The 27629-nt window shown below is 47.9% G+C and overlaps 1 protein-coding gene across 3 annotated transcripts in view; it reads left to right on the top strand.

Annotated features, from left to right (window-relative positions):
- Positions 1–27629, top strand: part of HEG1 (heart development protein with EGF like domains 1) — a 106441-nt gene that overhangs the window by 22652 nt on the left and 56160 nt on the right. For all 3 annotated transcript variants that reach the window (XM_063932769.1, XM_063932768.1, XM_063932770.1), the window contains exons 2-4: positions 20065–21465; positions 21554–21664; positions 22121–22243. In XM_063932769.1, coding sequence (XP_063788839.1) covers positions 20065–21465; positions 21554–21664; positions 22121–22243 — 1635 coding nt within the window. The remainder of the gene's footprint in view (positions 1–20064; positions 21466–21553; positions 21665–22120; positions 22244–27629) is intronic.

The following is a 27629-nucleotide window of genomic DNA, read 5'->3' as shown; positions in this document are numbered from 1 at the left end:
CCTTATGAACAGTCTGTCTCATTATAGCACCTGACGCACAGTCTGTTCTCATTATAGCACCTGACGCACAGTCTGTCTCATTATAGCACCTGACGCACAGTCTGTCTCATTATAGCACCTGACGCAGTCTGTCACATTATAGCACCTGACACACAGTCTGTCTCATTATAGCACCTGACGCAGTCTGTCACATTATAGCACCTGACACACAGTCTGTCTCATTATCGCACCTTATGCAGTGTCTGTTCTCATTATAGCTCCTGACACACAGTATGTCTCATTATAGCTCCTGTCTCATTATCGCACCTGACGCACAGTCTGTTCTCATTATAGCACCTGACGCGCAGTCTGTCTCATTATAGCACCTGACGCACAGTCTGTCTCATTATAGCACCTGACGCACAGTCTGTCTCATTATAGCACCTGACGCGCAGTCTGTCTCATTATAGCACCTGACGCACAGTCTGTCACATTATAGCACCTGACGCGCAGTCTGTCTCATTATAGCACCTGACGCACAGTCTGTCTCATTATAGCACCTGACGCGCAGTCTGTCTCATTATAGCACCTGATGCAGTGTCTGTCTCATTATAGCACCTGACGCACCTAGTGGAAGTGTGATTCGGCACATACACAGGATTCATATATGTATCTGCAGGTAGATCACACTCCGGTACAGATTTATCAAACTGTGGAGAGTGATAAATTGTACGGTGATTAAGTGGAAAGCCAATCAGCTCCTAGCTGCCATGTTACAGGCTGTGTTTGAAAAATGACAGTTAGGAGCTGATTGGCTGGTACTTTATCACCGTGCTATTTATCACTCTCCGAGCTTTGATAAATCTGGACCTCAGAACCGGACAGTGGATCACACAGGACCCTCGTTCTGCCAGGATCAAGTACAATCCGGACACAGCGGATCCCTCTTCTGCCTTTCAGCAAAATATTGATATCCTATAACTGCATGTCCTGTATATCATAGTATATGTCTACATATCACACCGTCCCGGTCAGTGCTGTACTGTCCCAGGTCCCCCCTCCCCTTGTCTCTGTCAGCTGGTTGCTAGTGACCCCCAGTGTCCGTTACTAATAACATCTGCTACAGAGGGGGGGTTATACATCAGACACCTGTCCTGTAACTGAGCCCTCAGATGGCTCATTATGTGCCCTGTGAGAGGCCGTAGCTGGCCTGGGAGCCCTGAGAATATGGCAGCCTCAGTGTACATGGGACAAAGTGGTCATTGTCCAAGTCAGTGCTTTGTGTGGTGGGAACGCCAGGTAACGTCTGGGAGATGAGAGGATCCTCTTGCTGGTCCTGACAATAGCGCCTCTCAGGGATCTATAACATAGGGACGGCTCTAAAAGCCGCTTTGTGTAACAGAATCGCTACTTTCCTCGTCCCTGAGCTCCAGGTATTGTCCGGAACCAGTTCCCTTACTGGCCCGATGGGTGCACAGCGAAACGGTGCAGGGATCACACAGATCTAAGATCCCATCACAGGGGTACAGTGTTACATCACTCACAGCGCTACTCCACAGGTATACACCGTGACATCACGCAGATACAGCGCTACTCCACAGGTATACACCGTGACATCACTCAGATACAGCGCTACTCCACAGGTATACACCGTGACATCACTCACAGCGCTACTCCACAGGTATACACCGTGACATCACTCACAGCGCTACTCCACAGGTATACACCGTGACATCACTCACAGCGCTACTCCACAGGTATACACCGTGACATCACTCACAGCGCTACTCCACAGGTATACACCGTGACATCACTCACAGCGCTACTCCACAGGTATACACCGTGACATCACTCACAGCGCTACTCCACAGGTATACACCGTGACATCACTCACAGCGCTACTCCACAGGTATACACCGTGACATCACTCAGATACAGCGCTACTCCACAGGTATACACCGTGACATCACTCAGATACAGCGCTACCCCACAGGTATACACCGTGACATCACTCACAGCGCTACTCCACAGGTATACACCGTGACATCACTCACAGCGCTACTCCACAGGTATACACCGTGACATCACTCAGATACAGCGCTACTCCACAGGTATACACCGTGACATCACTCACAGCGCTACTCCACAGGTATACACCGTGACATCACTCAGATACAGCGCTACTCCACAGGTATACACCGTGACATCACTCACAGCGCTACTCCACAGGTATACACCGTGACATCACTCACAGCGCTACTCCACAGGTATACACCGTGACATCACTCAGGTACAGCGCTACTCCACAGGTATACACCGTGACATCACTCAGATACAGCGCTACTCCACAGGTATACACCGTGACATCACACACAGCGCTACTCCACAGGTATACACCGTGACATCACTCAGATACAGCGCTACTCCACAGGTATACACCGTGACATCACTCAGATACAGCGCTACTCCACAGGTATACACCGTGACATCACTAAGATACAGCGCTACTCCACAGGTATACACCGTGACATCACTCAGATACAGCGCTACTCCACAGGTATACACCGTGACATCACTCAGATACAGCGCTACTCCACAGGTATACACCGTGACATCACTCAGATACAGCGCTACTCCACAGGTATACACCGTGACATCACTCAGATACAGCGCTACTCCACAGGTATACACCGTGACATCACTCACAGCGCTACTCCACAGGTATACACCATGACATCACTCAGATACAGCGCTACTCCACAGGTATACACCGTGACATCACTCACAGCGCTACTCCACAGGTATACACCGTGACATCACTCAGATACAGCGCTACCCCACAGGTATACACCGTGACATCGCTAAGATACAGCGCTACTCCACAGGTATACACCGTGACATCACTCAGATACAGCGCTACTCCACAGGTATACACCGTGACATCGCTAAGATACAGCGCTACTCCACAGGTATACACCGTGACATCACTCAGATACAGCGCTACTCCACAGGTATACACCGTGACATCACTAAGATACAGCGCTACTCCACAGGTATACATCGTGACATCACTCACAGCGCTACTCCACAGGTATACACCGTGACATCACTCAGATACAGCGCTACTCCACAGGTATACACTGTGACATCACTCAGATACAGCGCTACTCCACAGGTATACACTGTGACATCACTCAGATACAGCGCTACTCCACAGGTATACACCGTGACATCACTCAGATACAGCGCTACTCCACAGGTATACACCGTGACATCACTCAGATACAGCGCTACTCCACAGGTATACACCGTGACATCACTCACAGCGCTACTCCACAGGTATACACCGTGACATCACTCAGATACAGCGCTACCCCACAGGTATACACCGTGACATCACTCAGATACAGCGCTACTCCACAGGTATACACCGTGACATCACTCACAGCGCTACTCCACAGGTATACACCGTGACATCACACACAGCGCTACTCCACAGGTATACACCATGACATCACTCAGATACAGTGCTACTCCACAGGTATACACCGTGACATCACTCAGATACAGCGCTACTCCACAGGTATACACCGTGACATCACTCACAGCGCTACTCCACAGGTATACACCGTGACATCACTCAGATACAGCGCTACTCCACAGGTATACACCGTGACATCACTCAGATACAGCGCTACTCCACAGGTATACACCGTGACATCACTCAGATACAGCGCTACCCCACAGGTATACATCGTGACATCACTCACAGCGCTACTCCACAGGTATACACCGTGACATCACTCAGATACAGCGCTACCCCACAGGTATACACCGTGACATCACTCAGATACAGCGCTACTCCACAGGTATACACCGTGACATCACTCAGATACAGCGCTACTCCACAGGTATACACCGTGACATCACTCAGATACAGTGCTACTCCACAGGTATACACCGTGACATCACTCAGATACAGCGCTACTCCACAGGTATACACCGTGACATCACTCAGATACAGCGCTACTCCACAGGTATACACCGTGACATCACTCAGATACAGCGCTACTCCACAGGTATACACCGTGACATCACTCAGATACAGCGCTACTCCACAGGTATACACTGTGACATCACTCAGATACAGCGCTACCCCACAGGTATACACCGTGACATCACTCAGATACAGCGCTACTCCACAGGTATACACCGTGACATCACTCACAGCGCTACTCCACAGGTATACACCGTGACATCACTCACAGCGCTACTCCACAGGTATACACCGTGACATCACTCAGATACAGCGCTACCCTACAGGTATACACCGTGACATCACTCAGATACAGCGCTACTCCACAGGTATACACCGTGACATCACTCACAGCGCTACTCCACAGGTATACACCGTGACATCACTCACAGCGCTACTCCACAGGTATACACCGTGACATCACTCACAGCGCTACTCCACAGGTATACACCGTGACATCACTCAGATACAGCGCTACCCCACAGGTATACACCGTGACATCACTCACAGCGCTACTCCACAGGTATACACCGTGACATCACTCACAGCGCTACTCCACAGGTATACACCGTGACATCACTCAGATACAGCGCTACTCCACAGGTATACACCGTGACATCACTCAGATACAGCGCTACTCCACAGGTATACACCGTGACATCACTCAGATACAGCGCTACTCCACAGGTATACACCGTGACATCACTCACAGCGCTACTCCACAGGTATACACCGTGACATCACTCAGATACAGCGCTACTCCACAGGTATACACCGTGACATCACTCAGATACAGCGCTACTCCACAGGTATACACCGTGACATCACTCACAGCGCTACTCCACAGGTATACACCGTGACATCACTCACAGCGCTACTCCACAGGTATACACCGTGACATCACTTACAGCGCTACTCCACAGGTATACACCGTGACATCACTCAGATACAGCGCTACCCCACAGGTATACACCGTGACATCACTCAGATACAGCGCTACCCCACAGGTATACACCGTGACATCACTCAGATACAGCGCTACTCCACAGGTATACACCGTGACATCACTCAGATACAGCGCTACTCCACAGGTATACACTGTGACATCACTCAGATACAGCGCTACCCCACAGGTATACACCGTGACATCACTCAGATACAGCGCTACTCCACAGGTATACACCGTGACATCACTCACAGCGCTACTCCACAGGTATACACCGTGACATCACTCACAGCGCTACTCCACAGGTATACACCGTGACATCACTCAGATACAGCGCTACCCTACAGGTATACACCGTGACATCACTCAGATACAGCGCTACTCCACAGGTATACACCGTGACATCACTCACAGCGCTACTCCACAGGTATACACCGTGACATCACTCACAGCGCTACTCCACAGGTATACACCGTGACATCACTCACAGCGCTACTCCACAGGTATACACCGTGACATCACTCAGATACAGCGCTACCCCACAGGTATACACTGTGACATCACTCAGATACAGCGCTACTCCACAGGTATACACCGTGACATCACTCACAGCGCTACTCCACAGGTATACACCGTGACATCACACACAGCGCTACTCCACAGGTATACACCGTGACATCACTCACAGCGCTACTCCACAGGTATACACCGTGACATCACTCACAGCGCTACTCCACAGGTATACACCGTGACATCACTCACAGCGCTACCCCACAGGTATACACCGTGACATCACTCAGATACAGCGCTACTCCACAGGTATACACCGTGACATCACTCACAGCGCTACTCCACAGGTATACACCGTGACATCACACACAGCGCTACTCCACAGGTATACACCGTGACATCACTCACAGCGCTACTCCACAGGTATACACCGTGACATCACTCACAGCGCTACTCCACAGGTATACACCGTGACATCACTCACAGCGCTACTCCACAGGTATACACCGTGACATCACTCACAGCGCTACTCCACAGGTATACACCGTGACATCACTCACAGCGCTACTCCACAGGTATACACCGTGACATCACTCACAGCGCTACTCCACAGGTATACACTGTGACATCACTCAGATACAGCGCTACCCCACAGGTATACACCGTGACATCACTCAGATACAGCGCTACCCCACAGGTATACACCGTGACATCACTCAGATACAGCGCTACTCCACAGGTATACACCGTGACATCACTCAGATACAGCGCTACCCCACAGGTATACACCGTGACATCACTCACAGCGGTATTATACAGGGACAGTGTTACGTCACTCGCAGAGGTATTATACAGGGACAGTGTTACTTCACTCGCAGAGGTATTATACAGGGACAGTGTTACGTCACTCGCAGAGGTATTATACAGGGACAGTGTTACGTCACTCGCAGAGGTATTATACAGGGACAGTGTTACGTCACTCGCAGAGGTATCATACAGGGACAGTGTTACGTCACTCGCAGAGGTATTATACAGGGACAGTGTTACTTCACTCGCAGAGGTATTATACAGGGACAGTGTTACGTCACTCGCAGAGGTATTATACAGGGACAGTGTTACGTCACTCGCAGAGGTATTATACAGGGACCGTGTTACGTCACTCGCAGAGGTATTATACAGGGACCGTGTTACGTCACTCGCATCGGTATTATACAGGGACCGTGTTACGTCACTCGCAGAGGTATTATACAGGGACAGTGTTACGTCACTCGCAGAGGTATTATACAGGGACAGTGTTACGTCACTCGCAGCGGTATTATACAGGACAGTGTTACGTCACTCGCAGAGGTATTATACAGGACAGTGTTACGTCACTCGCAGAGGTATTATACAGGGACAGTGTTACGTCACTCGCAGAGGTATTATACAGGGACAGTGTTACGTCACTCGCAGAGGTATTATACAGGGACAGTGTTACGTCACTCGCAGAGGTATTATACAGGACAGTGTTACGTCACTCGCAGAGGTATTATACAGGACAGTGTTACGTCACTCGCAGAGGTATTATACAGGGACAGTGTTACGTCACTCGCAGAGGTATTATACAGGGACAGTGTTACGTCACTCGCAGAGGTATTATACAGGGACAGTGTTACGTCACTCGCAGAGGTATTATACAGGGACAGTGTTACGTCACTCGCAGAGGTATTATACAGGGACAGTGTTACGTCACTCGCAGAGGTATTATACAGGGACAGTGTTACGTCACTCGCAGAGGTATTATACAGGGACAGTGTTACGTCACTCGCAGAGGTATTATACAGGGACAGTGTTACGTCACTCGCAGAGGTATTATACAGGGACAGTGTTACGTCACTCGCAGAGGTATTATACAGGACAGTGTTACGTCACTCGCAGAGGTATTATACAGGACAGTGTTACGTCACTCGCAGAGGTATTATACAGGGGCCGTGTTACGTCACTCGCAGAGGTATTATACAGGGACAGTGTTACGTCACTCGCAGAGGTATTATACAGGGACAGTGTTACGTCACTCGCAGAGGTATTATACAGGACAGTGTTACGTCACTCGCAGAGGTATTATACAGGGACAGTGTTACGTCACTCGCAGAGGTATTATACAGGGACAGTGTTACGTCACTCGCAGAGGTATTATACAGGGACAGTGTTACGTCACTCGCAGAGGTATTATACAGGACAGTGTTACGTCACTCGCAGAGGTATTATACAGGACAGTGTTACGTCACTCGCAGAGGTATTATACAGGGACAGTGTTACGTCACTCGCAGAGGTATTATACAGGGACAGTGTTACGTCACTCGCAGAGGTATTATACAGGACAGTGTTACGTCACTCGCAGAGGTATTATACAGGGGCCGTGTTACGTCACTCGCAGAGGTATTATACAGGGACCGTGTTACGTCACTCGCAGAGGTATTATACAGGGGCCGTGTTACTTCACTCGCAGAGGTATTATACAGGGACAGTGTTACATCACTCAGATACAGTGCTACTCCACAGGTATACACCGTGACATCACTCAGGTACAGCGCTACTCCACAGGTATACACCATGACATCACTCAGATACAGTGCTACTCCACAGGTATACACCGTGACATCACTCAGGTACAGCGCTACTCCACAGGTATACACCATGACATCACTCAGATACAGTGCTACTCCACAGGTATACACCGTGACATCACTCAAGTACAGCGCTACTCCACAGGTATACACCGTGACATCACTCAGATACAGCGCTACCCCACAGGTATACACCGTGACATCACTCAGATACAGCGCTACTCCACAGGTATACACCGTGACATCACATGGGTATAGTATCATATCTTATGGAAACATTGTTTCACTGCACAGGTACATCGTCACACCATTCCTATATATTGTTACACTGCATGGGCACATCATCACACCCTCCCTAAACATAGTCAGTCCAAACCTGTACATTGTTGCACTTCATAAATGACATTTCATATTTTCAAGTACATGACGCGTTTCGTGGGTCACAGACATCTTCATCAGATTGTACTTCAAATGGTAGGCTTAGGTATGAGGACACCCTTCGTGGTCATGACATGCTTCTGACAGTCCACAGACACCTGAATCCCACTTCACTTGTAAAATATCCCATTGTATTCGGCGCATTGACAACTCAGGTAGTTCACAACCTACCATCTGATGAAGTGGGCTGCAATCCACGAAACGCGTCATGTACTGGCCAACATGGAATGCCATTTGTGAAGTGTTATGCTTTAGAAAAAAATAAAATAAATGAAAGCATAATTATCCATCACACGGTTGGAAAATATTTATTATCACCACAAAAATAGACATATACTGTACTGAAAAAGAACTTATCCTCTTCCAGGTTTACCTGCGCCCAAAAGTAACCTCGCTCCTGCGTATTTTATTCCCACGGTGATACTGGATTCCCCTTATCTCTTGGAGGCCGCAAACTATACTGGCTTCCTCTACATCGAGGAGTGGTGCGGACCCCACTGTACAGTGACTCAGATACAATGTCCCATCACAGGGATACAATGGCCGTCATTCCGAGTTGTTCGCTCGCTAGCTGCTTTTAGCAGCATTGCACACGCTAGGCCGCCGCCCTCTGGGAGTGTATCTTAGCTTAGCAGAATTGCGAACGAAAGATTAGCAGAATTGCGAATAGAAAATTCTTAGCAGTTTCTGAGTAGCTCCAGACTTACTCCTACACTGCGATCAGCTCAGCCCGTTTCGTTCCTGGTTTGACGTCACAAACACGCCCTGCGTTCGGACAGCCACTCCCCCATTTCTCCAGACACTACCGCGTTTTATCCTGGCACGCCTGCGTTTTTCCGCACACTCCCAGAAAACGGTCAGTTTCCGCCCAGAAACACCCACTTCCTGTCAATCACACTCCGATCACTTCAACAATGAAAATTCTTCGTTCGGACGTGAGTAAATCTACTAAGTTTTGTGCTAAAATACTTAGCGCATGCGCACTGCGTACCATGCGCATGCGCATTTTCGCCTTAATCGCTCCGTTGCGAAAATCGGCAACGAGCGATCAACTCGGAATGACCCCCAATGTCCCATCACAGGGATACAATGCTGGATCAAACGCACACAGTACTGTTACATAGGTATAGTGATACATCAAATGGACGGAGTGCCACATACATACTGTAGTGTCACACTGTACATATGCTATTATCACATCACACATGTGCACGGTCACATCACACGTGTTCCATATTACATGACAGCAGTAAATGTGTCTCACATGTAACGGTCACACAAGGACTGCAATTCCTGACTTCTCTGCCTAATTATAGAAAGGAATTCTCCAATCTGTTACTATGGGAAACCTCTTATTTTCTCATTTAGCAAAACTTAATTTAATTAGTCTGAGTGTTCTAGAAACCACAGTCATCGATGTGTCCCCAGGGACATTATACTGCAAACGTCCTTATCATACTGCAAGTGTCTCTATATAATGGGGTCAATTTACTAAGACAGGAGTTCTATTTAAGATGGGATATTGGCCTTCATTCCGAGTTGATCGCTCGCTAGCAGTTTTTAGCAGCCGTGCAAATGCATAGTCGCCGCCCACAGGGGAGTGTATTTTCGCTTTGCAGGAGTGCGAACGCCTGTGCAGCCGCGCGGCAGCAAACACTTTTTGTGCAGAACAAGACCAGCCCTGTAGTTACTTATCCTGTGCGATGATTGCTGCGACGAGTGACACGGTAATGACGTCAGACACCCGCCCAGCAAACGCCCGGCCACGCCTGCGCTTTTCCAAACACTCTCAGAAAACGGTCAGTTGCCACCCAGAAACTCCCACTTCCTGTCAATCTCCTTGCGTTCAGCTGTGCGATTGGGATCGTCGCTAGAACCAGTGCAAAACCACAAAGGACTTCGTACCCGTACGACGCGCGTGTGCATTGCGGTGCATACGCAGATTAGCCGTTTTTTTCACTGAACGCTACGCAGCGACCAACGGCAGCTAGCGATCAACTCGGAATGAGGGCCATTGCCCATAGCAACCAATCAAATTCCAGGTATTATCTTCTAGAAGGTGCTAGATAAATGAGAAGTACAATCTGATTGGTTGCTATGGGTAACATCCCATCTTAAATAGAACTCCCATCTTAGTAAATTTACACCCAGGTGTTTATAACAGAGATAACGACTGGGGGATATTCTATAACAAGGAGCGATGTATTCCATGTTCTATAACGTTATATCGCCTTCAGTTTCCCAGTGCCACTGATTCTTATTCAGAGGAGCAACCTGTGGCTGCCGTATTCCCATCACATTGGAACATGGAGTTATCCTGTCTGTATTTACCAATAAAAAAGGACATTTGTCTTACTAGGGCTATAGCTTCAGTGTAAGCTCTCGGGAATATGCTGTAGATATATATATATATATATATATATATATATATATATATATATAATATATATTGTAATAAAGTTTGCAATAAAAGTACAAGTGCCGTAAGGACCTGTGTGACCCTCTCTCCCACACACAGGTGGTCATTCCGAGTTGTTCGCTCGTTATTTTTTTCTCGCAACAGAGCGATTAGTCGCTAATGCGCATGTGCAATGTCCGCAGTGCGACTGCGCCAAGTAAATTTGCTATGCAGTTAGGTATTTTACTCACGGCATTACGAGGTTTTTTCTTCGTTCTGGTGATCGTAATGTGATTGACAGGAAGTGGGTGTTTCTGGGCGGAAACTGGCCGTTTTATGGGTGTGTGCGAAAAAACGCTGCCGTTCCTGGGAAAAACGCGGGAGTGGCTGGAGAAACGGGGGAGTGTCTGGGCGAACGCTGGGTGTGTTTGTGACGTCAAACCAGGAACGACAAGCACTGAACTGATCGCACTGGCAGAGTAAGTCTCGAGCTACTCAGAAACTGCACAGAGAAGTCTTTTCGCAATATTGCGAATCTTTCGTTCGCTATTTTGATAAGCTAAGATTCACTCCCAGTAGGCGGCGGCTTAGCGTGTGCAAAGCTGCTAAAAGCAGCTTGCGAGCGAACAACTCGGAATGAGGGCCACAGTCACTCACACCAGTGTCATCCCAGTGACTACACCAGAGTAACATGTTATTGGGATCGCCACACTGCACGACCGAAAAACTTCTCTGGACACTTCCAACTAAATATGTTCATTTGTTTAGGGGTAATGTATCATTAATATGAGCTGTATTTTTATTATCATATTTTATATGTCACCACCATATTCCACAGCGCTGTACAGAGACTTGAATCGATCACATCAGTTCCTGCACCACTGTAGCTTACAATCTAAGGGGGTAATTCAGACCTGATCGTAGCAGCAAATTTGTTAGCAGATGGGCAAAACCATGTGCACTGCAGGGGGGGGGGGGGCAGATGTAACATGTGCAGAGAGTCAGATTTGGGTGGGTTATATTGTTTCTGTGCAGGGTAAATTTAATGCTGACCGCTGTGCCCGCTCAATATGGAGACAAGGGACCTACCTCCCAGCTGTCCTTGTGTCAAGGCAAGCGTGCCTGTAAGTGTTTGTGTGTTTGAGAAAGAGGCTCCAGATGGCAGAAAGGGAACCTACAGTATGTCGCTGCAGAGAGCCGGGACTGGGAGCTGATCAGTACCCCCGGACAGACCGTCATTGACCTGTCCTGTTTGTAAATGAGCTCTCGGGAGAGACATCCCTGAGCTCTGAGACAGCACTATCTCATGTGACGAGTGCAGCTGAGAGAATGAATTATGTGACTGACTGGTCTGTGGCAGAGGTGTGAGAGTTTTACAGTCCTACAACGTACGAATGTCAGCTCTTGTGGCAAGCACTTCGTAAAAGTCACTAAGTGAATTGCGCTGGAGTGGAAATAAAATCCTCCGTTATTTTTATTGAGGCCTGGAGGTGAATGTAACAGTGCGAGGTTCTGGCGATGCCCATACACCACAGCAGGGACAGCACTGTTCCTGGCTGTGGCGGGTGCCCGGCACTGGATTGCGCAGGGGATCTCGCGTGAGTAGCGAGAACCCGCGCATGCGCAGGGGATCCGGCCGGGCAGGGAGACACAGCGTGTCAGCACTGAGCTGATGCGCTGTGAGCTTAGGGGGACATCGACGGAGGGAGGAGCTATTACTCCCCCGCTCCGGCTGACAAGATGTTTATACATCTTGTCGATGTCACTTCCTGCTCTGGCTCGGTAATGAGGGGAAGCAGGAAGTGTTATAGCAGCATCCTGCTATAATACATTTACCTCTATGTACTAAGCAGTGATAAAACTGGAGAAGTGAGCCAGTGGAGAAGTTGGCCATGGCAACCAATCAGCTGCTCTGTATACTTTTATAGTATGCAAATTATAAATGTTACGTCAATGCTGACTGGTTGCCATGGGCAACTTCTCCACTGGCTCACTTCTCCACTGTTATCACTGCTTAGTACATCTCCCTAAGAGACTTTTGTTTCATAAAACTATGTAGAAACTGCAGTCCTCATTAGTATCAGTGGGGACTGTGGTCACTGTTGGCCCCGTTGGTGACACAATCCTCAGATGGCGAGAGATCATACACCTCCGGCCGCAGCGGTAGCGGTCACTGCATGCATGCGCCATGCAACACGCAGGGACAGCGGTTATTGTGAGTTACAGTTAGTACATAGTGGCAATACTTTAAACATGAAAGAGTTTGTCACCACTTGGACTGTAAATCATTGTGGCACTGACGCGATTATAGGCCCCTAGATCTCTGCAGCTGCTTGCAACTCGCAGGCTATTGTAATTACCCCCTATCTGGCGTTGTTATTACCCCTGCATCTACAGCGCCACCTGGCTACTGAACCCTGGATAAAGTGTCATAGCTTCAGGGCAGACCTGGTCTTTCTTCTGCTATGATTTTATGAATTTATAATATTGATATTTCATTATTCTATATTATGTTGACCAACACATCCGTCTGCATTGATAGGGATGGCCTTGTCCTGTTTTTGGGGTGCTGTGCAGCCACGTCACCAGGAGGGGGCGCTGTAACGTTGCATCTGAGAGGTCCTGCACTGGACGTTATCAGACATTCAGTGCTGGAAGCAGAGACAGGAGATATGCTGTGGTATTTCCTGGTAACACCCAGTATGTGAGGAATCTAATGTATTAATAGAGGGTGACAGCAGCAGCAGCAGAAATTAACCCCTTCACTAACACCCCCCCTAGTTAGCAGTCACAGTGCAGTCCTGCTCCACAGACTGAGAGGGTTAATGCACTTCCAGTGATTACCGATAAATGCCGTTATGTCTGATGTGATTCCCATGCTTAGATATTGCTGCTTATCTACCATGTGCCTGTAGCGGCCTCTCTGTACATTTATGGCATGGGGTAGCAGGTAACTGTCCCAGGGGGATATATATCAAACCATGAAGAGAGGTAATGTGCTAGCCAATCAACTTCTGTCATTTTACAGGCTGTGTTTAAAAAATGACAGAAGCTGATTGGTTGGTACTTTATCTCTCCCCAAGGTTTGAGGTTTGATATCTCCCCTCTTACCCCGCTGATATTTTTTTGGGGGGGGTCTGCAGAAGTGGATTGGCGTGGTCAGGTTTGTGAACAATTGAGTTAGCGTTCTTTTGCGCAGTTTGTCCCCAAGAGGTTATTCCTGGAATGGCAAACGGTTAAACAGGTTACTGTATTACTTACATGACCTTTTAATGTGTCATTAGATAAAAATAACTATATAGGGGTAGTATCTGGGATTTGGGCTCAGTTAATTAACAGACTTAAATGCTGGTTTCTCGTGTTTGGTGATTAGACCGTTCCACGCGCGTGTTTCATAATACTGCAATTTCTAATCCGTAAATTACAAAGTGAAGATTTGCCCCTTAGCGCATCATTCAGGTGAATGGGGACCACTCTTCCCCAGCCGCGCCAAAGTCATTCCACTGATGAAACGCCACGTGCAGCACCTTCACCGTGGCCTGGCTGTGGTGCGAAAGAGACAGGGATCCATATACATCTGTATAATACGCTTTGGCACAACGCTGTTTGATACAGCCACGCATTTAGCAGCAGACAAATCCTTTGGGTGAAATGCGTCGGACCCATGTCTCACCTTCAGCCTGTAATGACGGAATTCATGAAGGTTACCTGTGAGTATTGTACCAGAGATGATAGTAAAGGCTACGAGAATCCCCGCGTCTCAGCCAAGCGCGTCAGAATCCCGACTGGGATTTCTGTTTAAGCTTTTATTTCCTGCACAATGCAGCTGACCTGGAATGCTTTTACCATCATGGCTGCCGTACGGATTGTGATTATGCCATAGATAGGATTTTGTGCACCCCACTCACCCATGAGTCTGTATACACAATGAAACCTGTGGCGGTGTCCACAGGGAAAACACTTCTCACCACTGATCTAGGAGTATACCGCTCACCCTGATCCAGGATAAAATGCTGCGCTTTCAATTTTCCAACTTCTTTTCTATCCAGTAACCTGGTCTGAATTAGTTAATTGATAACAGCCCAAAACACTTTTCCACCCAATTTGACACCAGAAGGCGCCTTAGATAGATGCTAAATTGCTGGGATATGTACTAAGAATTTCGGATTTTCTGTTTTCCACACTCTGGTGCACTGATCATGTTATTGATCATTGGTAATGTTGGCCCTCATTCCGAGTTGATCGCTCGGTATTTTTCATCGCATCGCAGTGAAATTCCGCTTAGTACGCATGCGCAATATTCGCACTGCGACTGCGCCAAGTAATTTTACAATGGAGATAGTATTTTTACTCACGGCTTTTTCATCGCTCCGGCGATCGTAATGTGATTGACAGGAAATGGGTGTTACTGGGCGGAAACAGGCCGTTTTATGGGCGTGCGGGAAAAAACGCTACCGTTTCCGGAAAAAACGCAGGAGTGGCCGGGGAAACGGGGGAGTGTCTGGGCGAACGCTGGGTGTGTTTGTGACGTCAAACCAGGAACGACAAGCACTGAACTGATCGCACAGGCAGAGTAAGTCTGGAGCTACTCTGAAACTGCTAAGTAGTTAGTAATCGCAATATTGCGAATACATCGGTCGCAATTTTAAGAAGCTAAGATTCACTCCCAGTAGGCGGCGGCTTAGCGTGTGTAACTCTGCTAAATTCGCCTTGCGACCGATCAACTCGGAATGAGGGCCGTTATTACCACCAGGCCTACCCACAGGACCACTTTCCCTTGCCAGACAAGGTACTGCTTCTGATTTTCCTACTTCTATGTAATCAGCCGGAATTATTAGTAATAAGTGGAAAGCAGGTGGGTAAGTGGCTAAATCCCACCTGTCCCAGATTTCACGCTGCTCCTGATCCGAGATTCCGTGTGTCCGGCGTGTTTCTGGAGCCGTCTGTGGCTCTGGAGACGAGATCATAGACCAGGAACTCAGACACATATGAATTCTGCATGCTGCAGGCTGAAATGGAATGAAATCGGATAAACCCCACCAAAAATCTTGGTTCTGATCCAGCAGATATAAAGCAGGGGGTATTTTCTGCCGCTGGAGTGGGTCATAGGCTGGCTGACAACAAGTAGGGTTGTCGATCGATGCCCCTCCCACCTAAGTTCCCAGGTCATTACAAGTTCACGAGGGTTTCCATGCATGCCCCCACAAGGTGTGTCCATGGGATTATGATTGGACCTCCCTCCCAAATTAGCCAGGACAGCAAAGGGTTAAACAATAGATCTGCTTTCTGCATTTAACTCTTGAATCTTGACTTTTGGTAGCAAATAGAGAAGGATAATATGAGATGACCTGCAACACCCAGGAGTTAAAGTGGCCTGCGTCTGTGCGCGAGGTCTGACCGCCATAGGTGATGGGGATCTGGGTCGCGTTGTTCCCTGTAATCAGAATTTAGGATGTTTATGAGAGCTGTCTAGACAATGGGCGGCCCGTGATAAAGCTGGTTCCTGGGGCTGGATCTGCCACTAGGAAGGAAACCTAAGGACACTCCACAAACTGTCCTCCGCCTTTGTGAACCACAAATTCCTCTGGACGCCAAATCTCCTCCACCCAAACCATGACATCCGCAGCTCAGGCTTCACAACACCCACATGATAGGGGGGGGCTCTAAATATAGGCAGAATAGTGGAGATCCATATTCCACAGAGGGGTCAGCTACCCCGATCTTCAGAAAGACAATCAGAGATCTCTCACTCTCTCCCTCCTACCCCCCCCTCTTTTTCACTCCCCCCCCCCCCCTCTCTCCTTGAATTTAGATGGCATACAGGAGAGATAAAGATGATGTACAGATAAGATATAGATGAATTACAGGTTAGCTGTACTGTAGGTGAAGTACAGGTGACGTATAGATGAATTGCTGGTCAATCCAAGTGAGATATAAGTAAAGTACATATAAGATGTACGGGCGAGACGTAGGTGGGTGAAGTACGGGCGAGACGTAGGTGGGTGAAGTACGGGCGAGACGTAGCTGGGTGAAGTACGGGCGAGACGTAGCTGGGTGAAGTACGGGCGAGACGTAGCTGGGTGAAGTACGGGCGAGATGTAGGTTGGTGAAGTACAGGTGAGATGTAGGTGAAGTACGGGTGAGACGTAGGTAGGTGAAGTACGGGTGAGACGTAGGTAGGTGAAGTACGGGTGAGACGTAGGTAGGTGAAGTACGGGTGAGACGTAGGTAGGTGAAGTACGGGTGAGACGTAGGAGAGGTAGATTGGTGAAGTACGGGTGAGATGTAGGTAGGTGAAGTACGGGTGAGATGTAGGTAGGTGAAGTACGGGTGAGATGTAGGTAGGTGAAGTACAGGTGAGATGTAGGGAGTTGAAGTACAGGTGAGATGTAGGTAGGTGAAGTACAGGTGAGATGTAGGTAGGTGAAGTACAAGTGAGATGTAGGTAGGTGAAGTACAGGTGAGATGTAGGTGAAGTACAGGTGAGATGTAGGTAGGTGAAGTACAGGTGAGATGTAGGTGAAGTACAGGTGAGATGTAGGTGAAGTACAGGTGAGATGTAGGGAGTTGAAGTACAGGTGAGATGTAGGTTGGTGAAGTACGGGTGGGATGTAGGTAGGTGAAGTACGGGTGAGATGTAGATAGGTGAAGTACGAGTGAGATGTAGGTAGGTGAAGTACAGGTGAGATGTAGGGAGTTGAAGTACAGGTGAGATGTAGGTAGGTGAAGTACAGGTGAGATGTAGGTAGGTGAAGTACAGGTGAGATGTAGGTGAAGTACAGGTGAGATGTAGGTAGGTGAAGTACAGGTGAGACGTAGGTGAAGTACAGGTGAGATGTAGGTAGGTGAAGTACAGGTGAGATGTAGGTGATGTACAGGTGAGATGTAGGTGAAGTACAGGTGAGATGTAGGTAGGTAAAGTACAGGTGAGATGTAGGTGAAGTACAGGTGAGATGTAGGTAGGTAAAGTACAGGTGAGATGTAGGTAGGTGAAGTACAGGTTAAGTAAAAGGGAGACATAGGTGTGAAAGGATGTAATACACGGGACATTTAGATGAGGAATAGATGCAGGGGAATCATAGGTAACATATAGATGAATTACGTGTGATATATACATTAATTATAGATGAGATGTAGGTGAAATGCAGTTGACATAGATTAATTACTGGTGAAATGCAGGTGAGCTATAGATGAAATACAGGTGCTATATAGATGAAGTACAGGTGAGCTAGAGGTGAAATACAGGAGAAATAGATAAATTACATGTAAGCTCATGCTACCTCCCTGACTAGGGCCCTTCTCCCCCGATTGCTCAGTTTAGACGGCCGGCCAGCTCTAGGAAGAGTCCTGGTGGTTCCAAACTTCTTCCATTTACGGATGATGGAGGCCACTGTGCTCATTGGGACCTTCAAAGCAGCAGATATTTTTCTATACCCTTCCCCAGATTTGTGCCTCGAGACAATCCTCTCTTGGAGGTCTACAGACAATTATTTTGACTTCATGCTTGGTTTGTGCTCAGACATGCACTGTCAAGTGTGGGACCTTATATAGACAGGTGTGTGCCTTTCCAAATCATGTCCAATTAACTGACTTTACCACAGGTGGACTCCAATTAAGCTGTAGGAACATCTCAAGGATGATCAGTGGAAACAGGATGCACCTGAGCTCAATTTTGAGCTTCATGGCAAAGGCTGTGAATAATTATGTACATGTGATTTCTTATTTTTTTTATTTCTAATAAATTTGCAAAAATCTCAAAAACTGTTTTTTCATGTTGTCATTATGGGGTATTGTGTGTAGAATTTTGAAGGAAAAAATTAATTTATTCCATTCTGGAATAAGGCTGTAACGTAACAAAATGTGGAAAAAGTGAAGCGCTGTGAATACTTTCTGGATGTACTGTAGGAGAAGCACATGTAAGATAGTTGAATTAAAGGTGAGATAGATGAATTACAGGTGAGATATACATGAAGAACAGATAAGATGTAGGTGAAATACAGGCGAGATAAAGATGAAGTAGAAATGTGACATTGGTTTCAGGGGGACATAGTACACGTGATATATGGATGAAGTACTGTACATGTGACAGATGAAAAACAAGCGATATGTAGGTGAAATATGGATTAACTACAAGGTTTGAATATATCTAATACATGTGATATAAAGCGATGTAGGGGAAGTACACGTGACATAGATGAGGTACAGGTGAGACATAGGTTTGATTGTATGTAGTACATGTGACATATGGATGAGGTAAAGGTGACATACTGTATGGATGAGATACAGGTGACATATGGATGAGGTACAGGTGACATGGATGAGGTACAGGTGAGATGTAGGTTTTAGTGGTTGTAGTACAATTAACATGGGGTGGTATTCATGTGACCGCCGGCCAGCTGACCGACAGTCACATGACCTCCTCCACCAGCCCGACGGGTCACTGTCCCGATGGTCGGCATGCCGACCAACAGGGACTATTTCCGCTCGTGGGTGTCCACGACACCCATAGAGTGGGAATAGAACCCGTGGCGACCGCAGGTCGCCACCGAGCCCGCAGCGTGGCGAGCGCAGCGAGCCCGCAAGGGGCTTGCTGCACTCGCCCCTCCCCGCCGGGATCCCGGCGTCGGTAAGCTGACCGCCGGTCAGCCGTACTACACCCTTAACATGGATGAGGTACAGGTGACATATGGATGAAGTACAGGTGACATATGGATGAGGTGCATGTGACATATGGATGAGGTACAGGTTACATATGGATGAGGTATAGGTGACATATGTATGAGGTGCAGGTGACATATGGATGAGGTGCAGGTGACATATAGAAGAGGTACAGGTGACATATGGAAGAGGTACAGGTGACATGGATGAGGTACAGGTGACATGGATGAGGTACAGGTTACATATGGATGAGGTATAGGTGACATGTATGAGGTGCAGGTGACTTATGGATGAGGTGCAGGTGACATATAGAAGAGGTACAGGTGACATATGGATGAGGTACAGGTGACATGGATGAGGTACAGGTGACATATGGATGAGGTACAGGTGACGTATTGATGAGGTACAGGTGAGATATAGGTTTGAATGGATAATTTACATGCCTGGAGGAATGTAATGAAATATCTAATTCCTTTTTCCCGTCTTATTTCAGGAACCGGCATCACCCAGAAATCAGCAACACGCAGACATGTCAATAAAAGGACCCCACATATGGACACAACATTTATTTCTACCACCTTCACAAGGACCCTGTTATCTGTGACTAATGACAGCAACTTGCCAGACATTACGGAGATTCCTGCCGCTTACACCTCCGCTTCGGACTCGGGATCCACAGATACCGGGAGCCAGAAAACCGGTTCTACAACAAAGGATCTGGGGAACACAACACAGGAGTTATTGACCACAGCACAAAATGCTGGGAACTCTACAGAACACACAGTCTCTGATTCTGGATCGTCCGTGCCCAGCACATTCCCTCTACAGACCCCTTCTTACTTGGTGGCTACCTACCCATCCTCCACGTCTCACCATCTGTCAGACTCCACTGTCCCGTTCACCAGTGTCCCGGATCCTGCTACTAACACAGCAAACAATTCCATGGGGACGGATTACCCAGCTAACAATTCAGCACTTTTCTTGTCTTCATCATCAGACCCTTCCTCATCTTCCAACTCTTTGTTGTCCACTGTTGAATCCTCATTCTATACATCAACATTCCCAGCTTCTTCTAGCTCGTATTTTTCTTCTCCTCCTGGACATTCCAACCAGTCTTCATCCTCTCCCATTCCCTCCACGTTAGTCTTTTCACCTCACTCCTCTGCTACCCAAACACCATTTAAGATATCCCCATGGTCTTCCACAAAGCCTCCAGTCCCCCTGACCACCCAATCAATCACCCCTCCGCTGTCACCTTCCCCTTCGTTGCCACCTTCTTTTCAGACAGCATCATCTTCAGCTAGGAGCACTGAAACAGGCACCACATATCTTTCTTCTGTATCTCAGACCGGTGAGCCATCTAGAGCCTACAACAGTTCTGTACCTGGCGTGGTTGAGTCTTACCACACAGCCACCGTGCCTGGAAGTAGAACTTCCACTGTCATGGTATCAGCAACGACTTTGCAGACTGAGGTTGAAACGCGTATGACGATCTCACCCTACGACGACAAGAGAACGCAAAGTGTCATCACTGTAACGGATCTAGATGGACCTCCAGCACAGCCTACCGGTAATGTGCCATCTACCACATCTGCCAACAATCTTTTGATCCCATCATCAAATGATAGCACCCAAAGAACCACTCATGAGCCTGTAAAGGCAACGGCATCCGAAAGCCCATCATTGTCCACTGGTGATGCCAACAGGCAGGTCATGACTGACAGGACAACCAGAATGGACCTTAAAACTGAAAAACCAAGACTGGACACCACAACCCGTGCTAAAGACAAGAAGTTACCTGCTTACACCACCTCTCCTCCGGACATAGTCATTGCACAGTACCCATCTACCAGAGCAACGATCTCTCCAGGAGGTTCCAGACCTACTGTAACAGGTGCAACATTTACTGTATTGTTGTTTGCGTAGTATGGGCAACAGATTGTCACATCTAGTTGTCTCACCCTGTTTCCTTGTTCCCCCAGCTAGCCTCTGCTCCCCCAGCCCTTGTCACAATGGAGGCCTTTGTGTGGAAGATAGTAAAAGCTATAGGTGTGGTTGCCCATCAGCCTGGCACGGAGACCACTGTGACAGAGGTAAGTTCCCAGAGGTTTGTACAAAGCACTTGCTATTCCATATTTAGGAAACAATGATACGGCACCAAATGTACAAGTTCCAGGAGATCATCCGAAGTGATATTGTCATGTAGGGGGAGATATTTCCCTACACACTGCAGACTTCCTGACCAGTAATTCCATGGAGATAGACTCTTTCCAGCCTGAGGTGTCTGATAACAGAGAACAATAGCAACACGTCAATGTGAAATATCTCACGTTCTGCCAAGGAATGGAAACTTTTACTTATATTTTTGCAAATGTTTATAGTACTTCTTTATTTAAGACATCTTGTGTTTTAATTGTAGTGGTTCTGTAAGCAAGATATTAAATTCAGAGGATGTTAAGGACACTTGTTTCTCTACATATAAAGGGTTTGCCTTGTGTTTGGACAGTAGATAAACAGACGGTAATATATAATAACTCCTCTGCCCCCAGATGTGGATGAATGTCTCTCGGACCCTTGTCCAGCACAGACCGTCTGTGTTAATTCCCAAGGGTCCTTCAGCTGCCGCTGTCCCCTGGGGTATATTCTGGAGAAAGGAGCTGGCTGCGTTCTGGGTAAGTGCAATATCGGAATCGAATAGTTAATGTCACCGAACTGAATAAAGGGAGAAACACAAATAGACAGATAGATTGATAGATAGATAGATAGATAGATAGATAGATAGATAGATAGATAGATAGATGAAATATATGCAGATAGTATTTATTATTTATTTTATAACCAGTTATTTATATAGAGCACACATATTCCACAGCGCTTTACAGCGAATATTTGGCCATATGTCATCATACATCTTTGCTGCAGTTGCGCCAAAAGGCCCCTCTTGGAACGCCAGGTCGCGTGAGAATCTTCAAGCGTTCGTCTTTTTTTTTTTTGCCAAAAATGTGTCTTAGTTGCAACACCATGCCACTAGGACACACGAGGAGGCTGCGCTGATTCATTTGATGTATGACGCTTGCACATTATGTGTGTGACACGGACATCTTTTACATAGTGGGACGCAGGAATGTCCTGGGTGCATTTTGTCCCTGCAGTACCGCATGGCACCAGGGACAACGTAACTCCCACGTAGGACCTGCCATTGACCACTGATCAGGGGATCACTGTCTCCCTACGCTCTCATTTGCCGTCCAGTCCAGTGTATAACGGCAGACAGCAGAAGTGGAGAGACGCTATAGTGCCCCTCTGTACCACACGTGATGCAATAGTGCTGCATACGTAGGTTTCATGTCCATAACACTGAATGTGGCCTTATTGCAGTACATGATCTGTACACAGTGCATGACCTGAGGTATAAGTTATTCCCATACTTTGTGCCTATCGTTACCAGTGGTAAGACACACATGGAGATCTGCATACAGTGCATGACCTGAGGTATAAGTTATTCCCATGCTTTGTGCCCATCGTTACCAGTGGTCAGACACACATGGAGATCTGCTTTGATGATTATGATGGCCAATCCCGGGATCGATTCGGGATTCGGAAACCACTTTGTTCTTTCAATGCCAGGCTGTGTACATCGGCAGGCGGTGTGCGGCTGTCTGCGCAGGGTGACCTCTGACTTCACGTCACACTGCCAGGACCTCAGAACCTTCACGCCAACGCTACAGTAGGCGGGCCCACTCTCCCTCCCGGTGAGTTGGGGGATGTTTTTTATGTGGTCTGAGCAAGGCGGGACAGCTGCGGATATTGCTAGGGAACCAATCCTGGGTGTCCAGGGATTGAATAAATGGCCCGGGATTGGCCTCCCTATTGATGATATAATTTCAACAGAATTGTGGGGCCCACAGCGCACGGTCTGCGCCGCACAGAGGGCTGTCATTACAGCACATAGAGCCGTGCATTTATGGTGCACAGTCAATGATCAATGTAGTAAATGGGCTTTTTTGCATCTGTGTGACGAGTGACTGCAATCTGATAAGACATGTAGTGTCAGGAGCACCCCATAAACATTGAACGCCATTTTGCATGTGAAATTGGATTGCAGCGCATGATTTGCGTATAGCTGGTTGTCAAACAGAACATGACCTATGTTTTCTGTGTGACCTTTCATATTGGGATAAGAGTGTGCGGTATCGTCGACATGTGAAAATGTTCCACACAATGCAAAGGTTGACATGGAAACGGTCGACACATGAAAAGATCGACAAGAGTTTTTCATGGTTTTTTGTTTTTTTTTGTGTGTGCAAATTTTAGCTTTCAGCACATGGGCCCTCATTCCGAGTTGTTCGCTCGGTAAAAATCTTCGCATCGCAGCGATTTTCCGCTTAATGCGCATGCGCAATGTCCGCACTGCGACTGCGCCAAGTAAATTTGCTATGCACTTAGTAATTTTACTCACGGCTTTTTCATCGTTCTGGCGATCGTAATGTGATTGACAGGAAATGGGTGTTACTGGGCGGAAACAGGCCGTTTTATGGGCGTGTGGGAAAAAACGCTACCGTTTCCGGAAAAAACGCAGGAGTGGCCGGAGAAACGGAGGAGTGTCTGGGCGAACGCTGGGAGTGTTTGTGACGTCAAACCAGGAAGGACAAGCACTGAACTGATCGCAGATGCCGAGTAAGTCTGGAGCTACTCAGAAACTGCTACGAGGTGTGTAATCGCAATATTGCGAATACTTCGTTCGCAATTTTAAGATGCTAAGATTCACTCCCAGTAGGCGGCGGCTTAGCATGAGCAACTCTGCTAAAATCGCCTTGCGAGCGAACAACTCGGAATGACCTCCATGGTACTCCAGTTAGTGTACCGCGTCCCCTCACAAGGTGAGCTGCGGGCGAGGTCACAAGTCAGTATTCACATAGATTTGTTTAATATTTGAGCAGTAATTCAATCAGTTACTTTCTAATATATACAGTAAATATAAGGAGTGTCCCCCTTTGTGTGTCTCTGCTCTGGGGTGGTCAGTCCGAGTTGATCGCTCGCTAGCAGTTTTTAGCAGTCGTGAAAACGCTATGCCGCCTCCCACTGGGAGTGTATTTTAGCCTAGCAGAAGTGCGAACGAAAGGATCGCAGAGCAGCTACAAAGTTTTTTTGTGCAGTTTCTGAACAGCTCTAAACCTACTCAGCGCTTGCGATCTCTTCAGACTGTTCAGTTCCTGTTTTGACGTCACACACCCGCCCTGCGTTCGCCCAGCCACGCCTACGTTTTTTCTGGCACGCCTGCGTTTTTTTCTAACACTCCCTGAAAACGGTCAGTTGACACCCAGAAACGCCCACTTCATGTCAATCACTCTGCGGCCAGCAGTGCGACTGAAAAGCTTCGCTAGACCCTGTATGAAACTACATCGTTCGTTGTGAAAGTACGTCGCGCACACGCATTGCGCTGCCTACACATGCGCAGAAGTGTCGTTTTTTTGCCTGATCGCTGCACAACGAACGAATGCAGCTAGCGAACAACTCGGAATGACCACCTGAGCCCACTACTGTGTGACAATGCTGAACCTTGTGGCGCCATGTAAAATAAGATTTTACTTACCGATAAATCTATTTCTCGTAGTCCGTAGTGGATGCTGGGGACTCCGTCAGGACCATGGGGATTAGCGGCTCCGCAGGAGACAGGGCACAAAACTAAAGCTTTAGGATCAGGTGGCGTGTACTGGCTCCTCCCCCTATGACCCTCCTCCAAGCCTCAGTTAGGATACTGTGCCCGGACGAGCGTACACAATAAGGAAGGATATTGAATCCCGGGTAAGACTCATACCAGCCACACCAATCACACCGTATAACTTGTGATCTAAACCCAGTTAACAGTATGACAAACGTAGGAGCCTCTGAACAGACGGCTCACCACAATAACAACCCGATTTTTTTGTAACAATAACTATGTACAAGTATTGCAGACAATCCGCACTTGGGATGGGCGCCCAGCATCCACTACGGACTACGAGAAATAGATTTATCGGTAAGTAAAATCTTATTTTCTCTGACGTCCTAAGTGGATGCTGGGGACTCCGTCAGGACCATGGGGATTATACCAAAGCTCCCAAACGGGCGGGAGAGTGCGGATGACTCTGCAGCACCGAGTGAGAGAACTCCAGGTCCTCCTCAGCCAGGGTGTGCCCCTGACCAAGTAGCAGCTCGGCAAAGTTGTAAAGCCGAGACCCCTCGGGCAGTCGCCCAAGATGAGCCCACCTTCCTTGTGGAATGGGCATTTATATATTTTGGCTGTGGCAGTCCTGCCACAGAATGTGCAAGCTGAATTGTACTACACATTCAACTAGCAATCGTCTGCTTAGAAGCAAGAGCACCCAGTTTTTTGGGTGCATACAGGATAACAGCAAGTCAGTTTTCCTGACTCCAGCCGTCCTGGAAATCTATATTTTCAGGGCCCTGACAACATCTAGCAACTTGGAGTCCTCCAAGTCTCTAGTAGCCGCAGGTACCACAATAAGCTGGTTCAGATGAAACGCTGACACCACCTTAGGGAGAAACTGGGGACGAGTCCGCAGCTCTGCCCTGTCCGAATGGACAGTCAGATATGGGCTTTTGTGAGACAAAGCCGCCAATTCTGACACTCGCCTGGGCGAGGCCAGGGCCAACATCATGGTCACTTTCCATGTGAGATATTTCAAATCCACAGATTTGAGCGGTTTAAACCAACGTGATTTGAGGAATCCCAGGACTACGTTGAGATCCCACAGTGCCACTGGAGGCACAAAAGGGGGTTGTATATGCAGTACTCCCTTGTCAAATTTCTGGACTTCAGGAACTGAAGCCAATTCTTTCTGGAAGAAAATCGACAGGGCCGAAATTTGAACCTTAATGGACCCCAATTTGAGGCCCATAGACACTCCTGTTTGCAGGAAATGCAGGAATCGACCGAGTTGAAATTTCTTCGTGGGGCCTTCCTGGCCTCACACCACGCAACATATTTTCGCCACATGTGGTGATAATGTTGTGCGGTCACCTCCTTCCTGGCTTTGACCAGGGTAGGAATGACCTCTTCCGGAATGCCTTTTTTCCCTTAGGATCCGGCGTTCAACCGCCATGCCGTCAAACGCAGCTGCGGTAAGTCTTGGAACAGACATGGTACTTGCTGAAGCAAGTCCCTTCTTATCGGCAGAGGCCCTGAGTCCTCTGTGAGCATCTTATGAAGTTCCGGGTACCAAGTCCTTCTTGGCCCATCCGGAGCCACGAGTATAGTTCTTACTCCTCTACGTCTTATAATTCTCAGTACCTTTGGTATGAGAAGCAGAGGAGGGAACACATACACCGACTGGTACACCCATGGTGTTACCAGAACGTCCACAGCTATTTCCTGAGGGTCTCTTGACCTGGCGCAATACCTGTCCGTTTTTTTTTTGTTTGTTTTTTTTTTGTTCAGGCGGGACGCCATCATGTCCACCTTTGGTCTTTCCCAACGGTGCACAATCATGTGGAAACAACTTCTCGATGAAGTCCCCACTCTCCCGGGTGGAGGTCGTGCTGAGGAAGTCTGCTTCCCAGTTGTCCACTCCCGGAATGAAAACTGCTGACAGTGCTATCACATGATTTTCCGCCCAGCGAAGAATCCTTGCAGTTTCTGCCATTGTCCTCCTGCTTCTTGTGCCGCCCTGTCTGTTTACGTGGGCGACTGCCGTGATGTTGTCCCACTGGATCAATACCGGCTGACCTTGAAGCAGAGGTCTTGCTAAGCTTAGAGCATTGTAAATTGCTCTTAGCTCCAGTATATTTATGCGGAGAGAAGTCCCCAGACTTGATCACACTCCCTGGAAATTTTTTCCCTGTGTGACTGCTCCCCAGCCTTTCAAGCTGGAATCCGTGGTCACCAGGACCCAGTCCTGAATGCATAACTGTGGCACTTTAGTAGATGAGCACTCTGCAGCCACCACAGAAGAGACACCCTTGTCCTTGGAGACAGGGTTATCCGCTGATGCATCTGAAGATGCGATCCGGACCATTTGTCCAGCAGATCCCACTGAAAAGTTCTTGCGTGAAATC

This window comes from Pseudophryne corroboree, chromosome 7 (genome assembly GCF_028390025.1).
Source record: "Pseudophryne corroboree isolate aPseCor3 chromosome 7, aPseCor3.hap2, whole genome shotgun sequence".
Classification (NCBI taxonomy): Eukaryota; Metazoa; Chordata; class Amphibia; order Anura; family Myobatrachidae; genus Pseudophryne; species Pseudophryne corroboree.
This window is presented reverse-complemented; position numbering and strand designations above follow the sequence as displayed.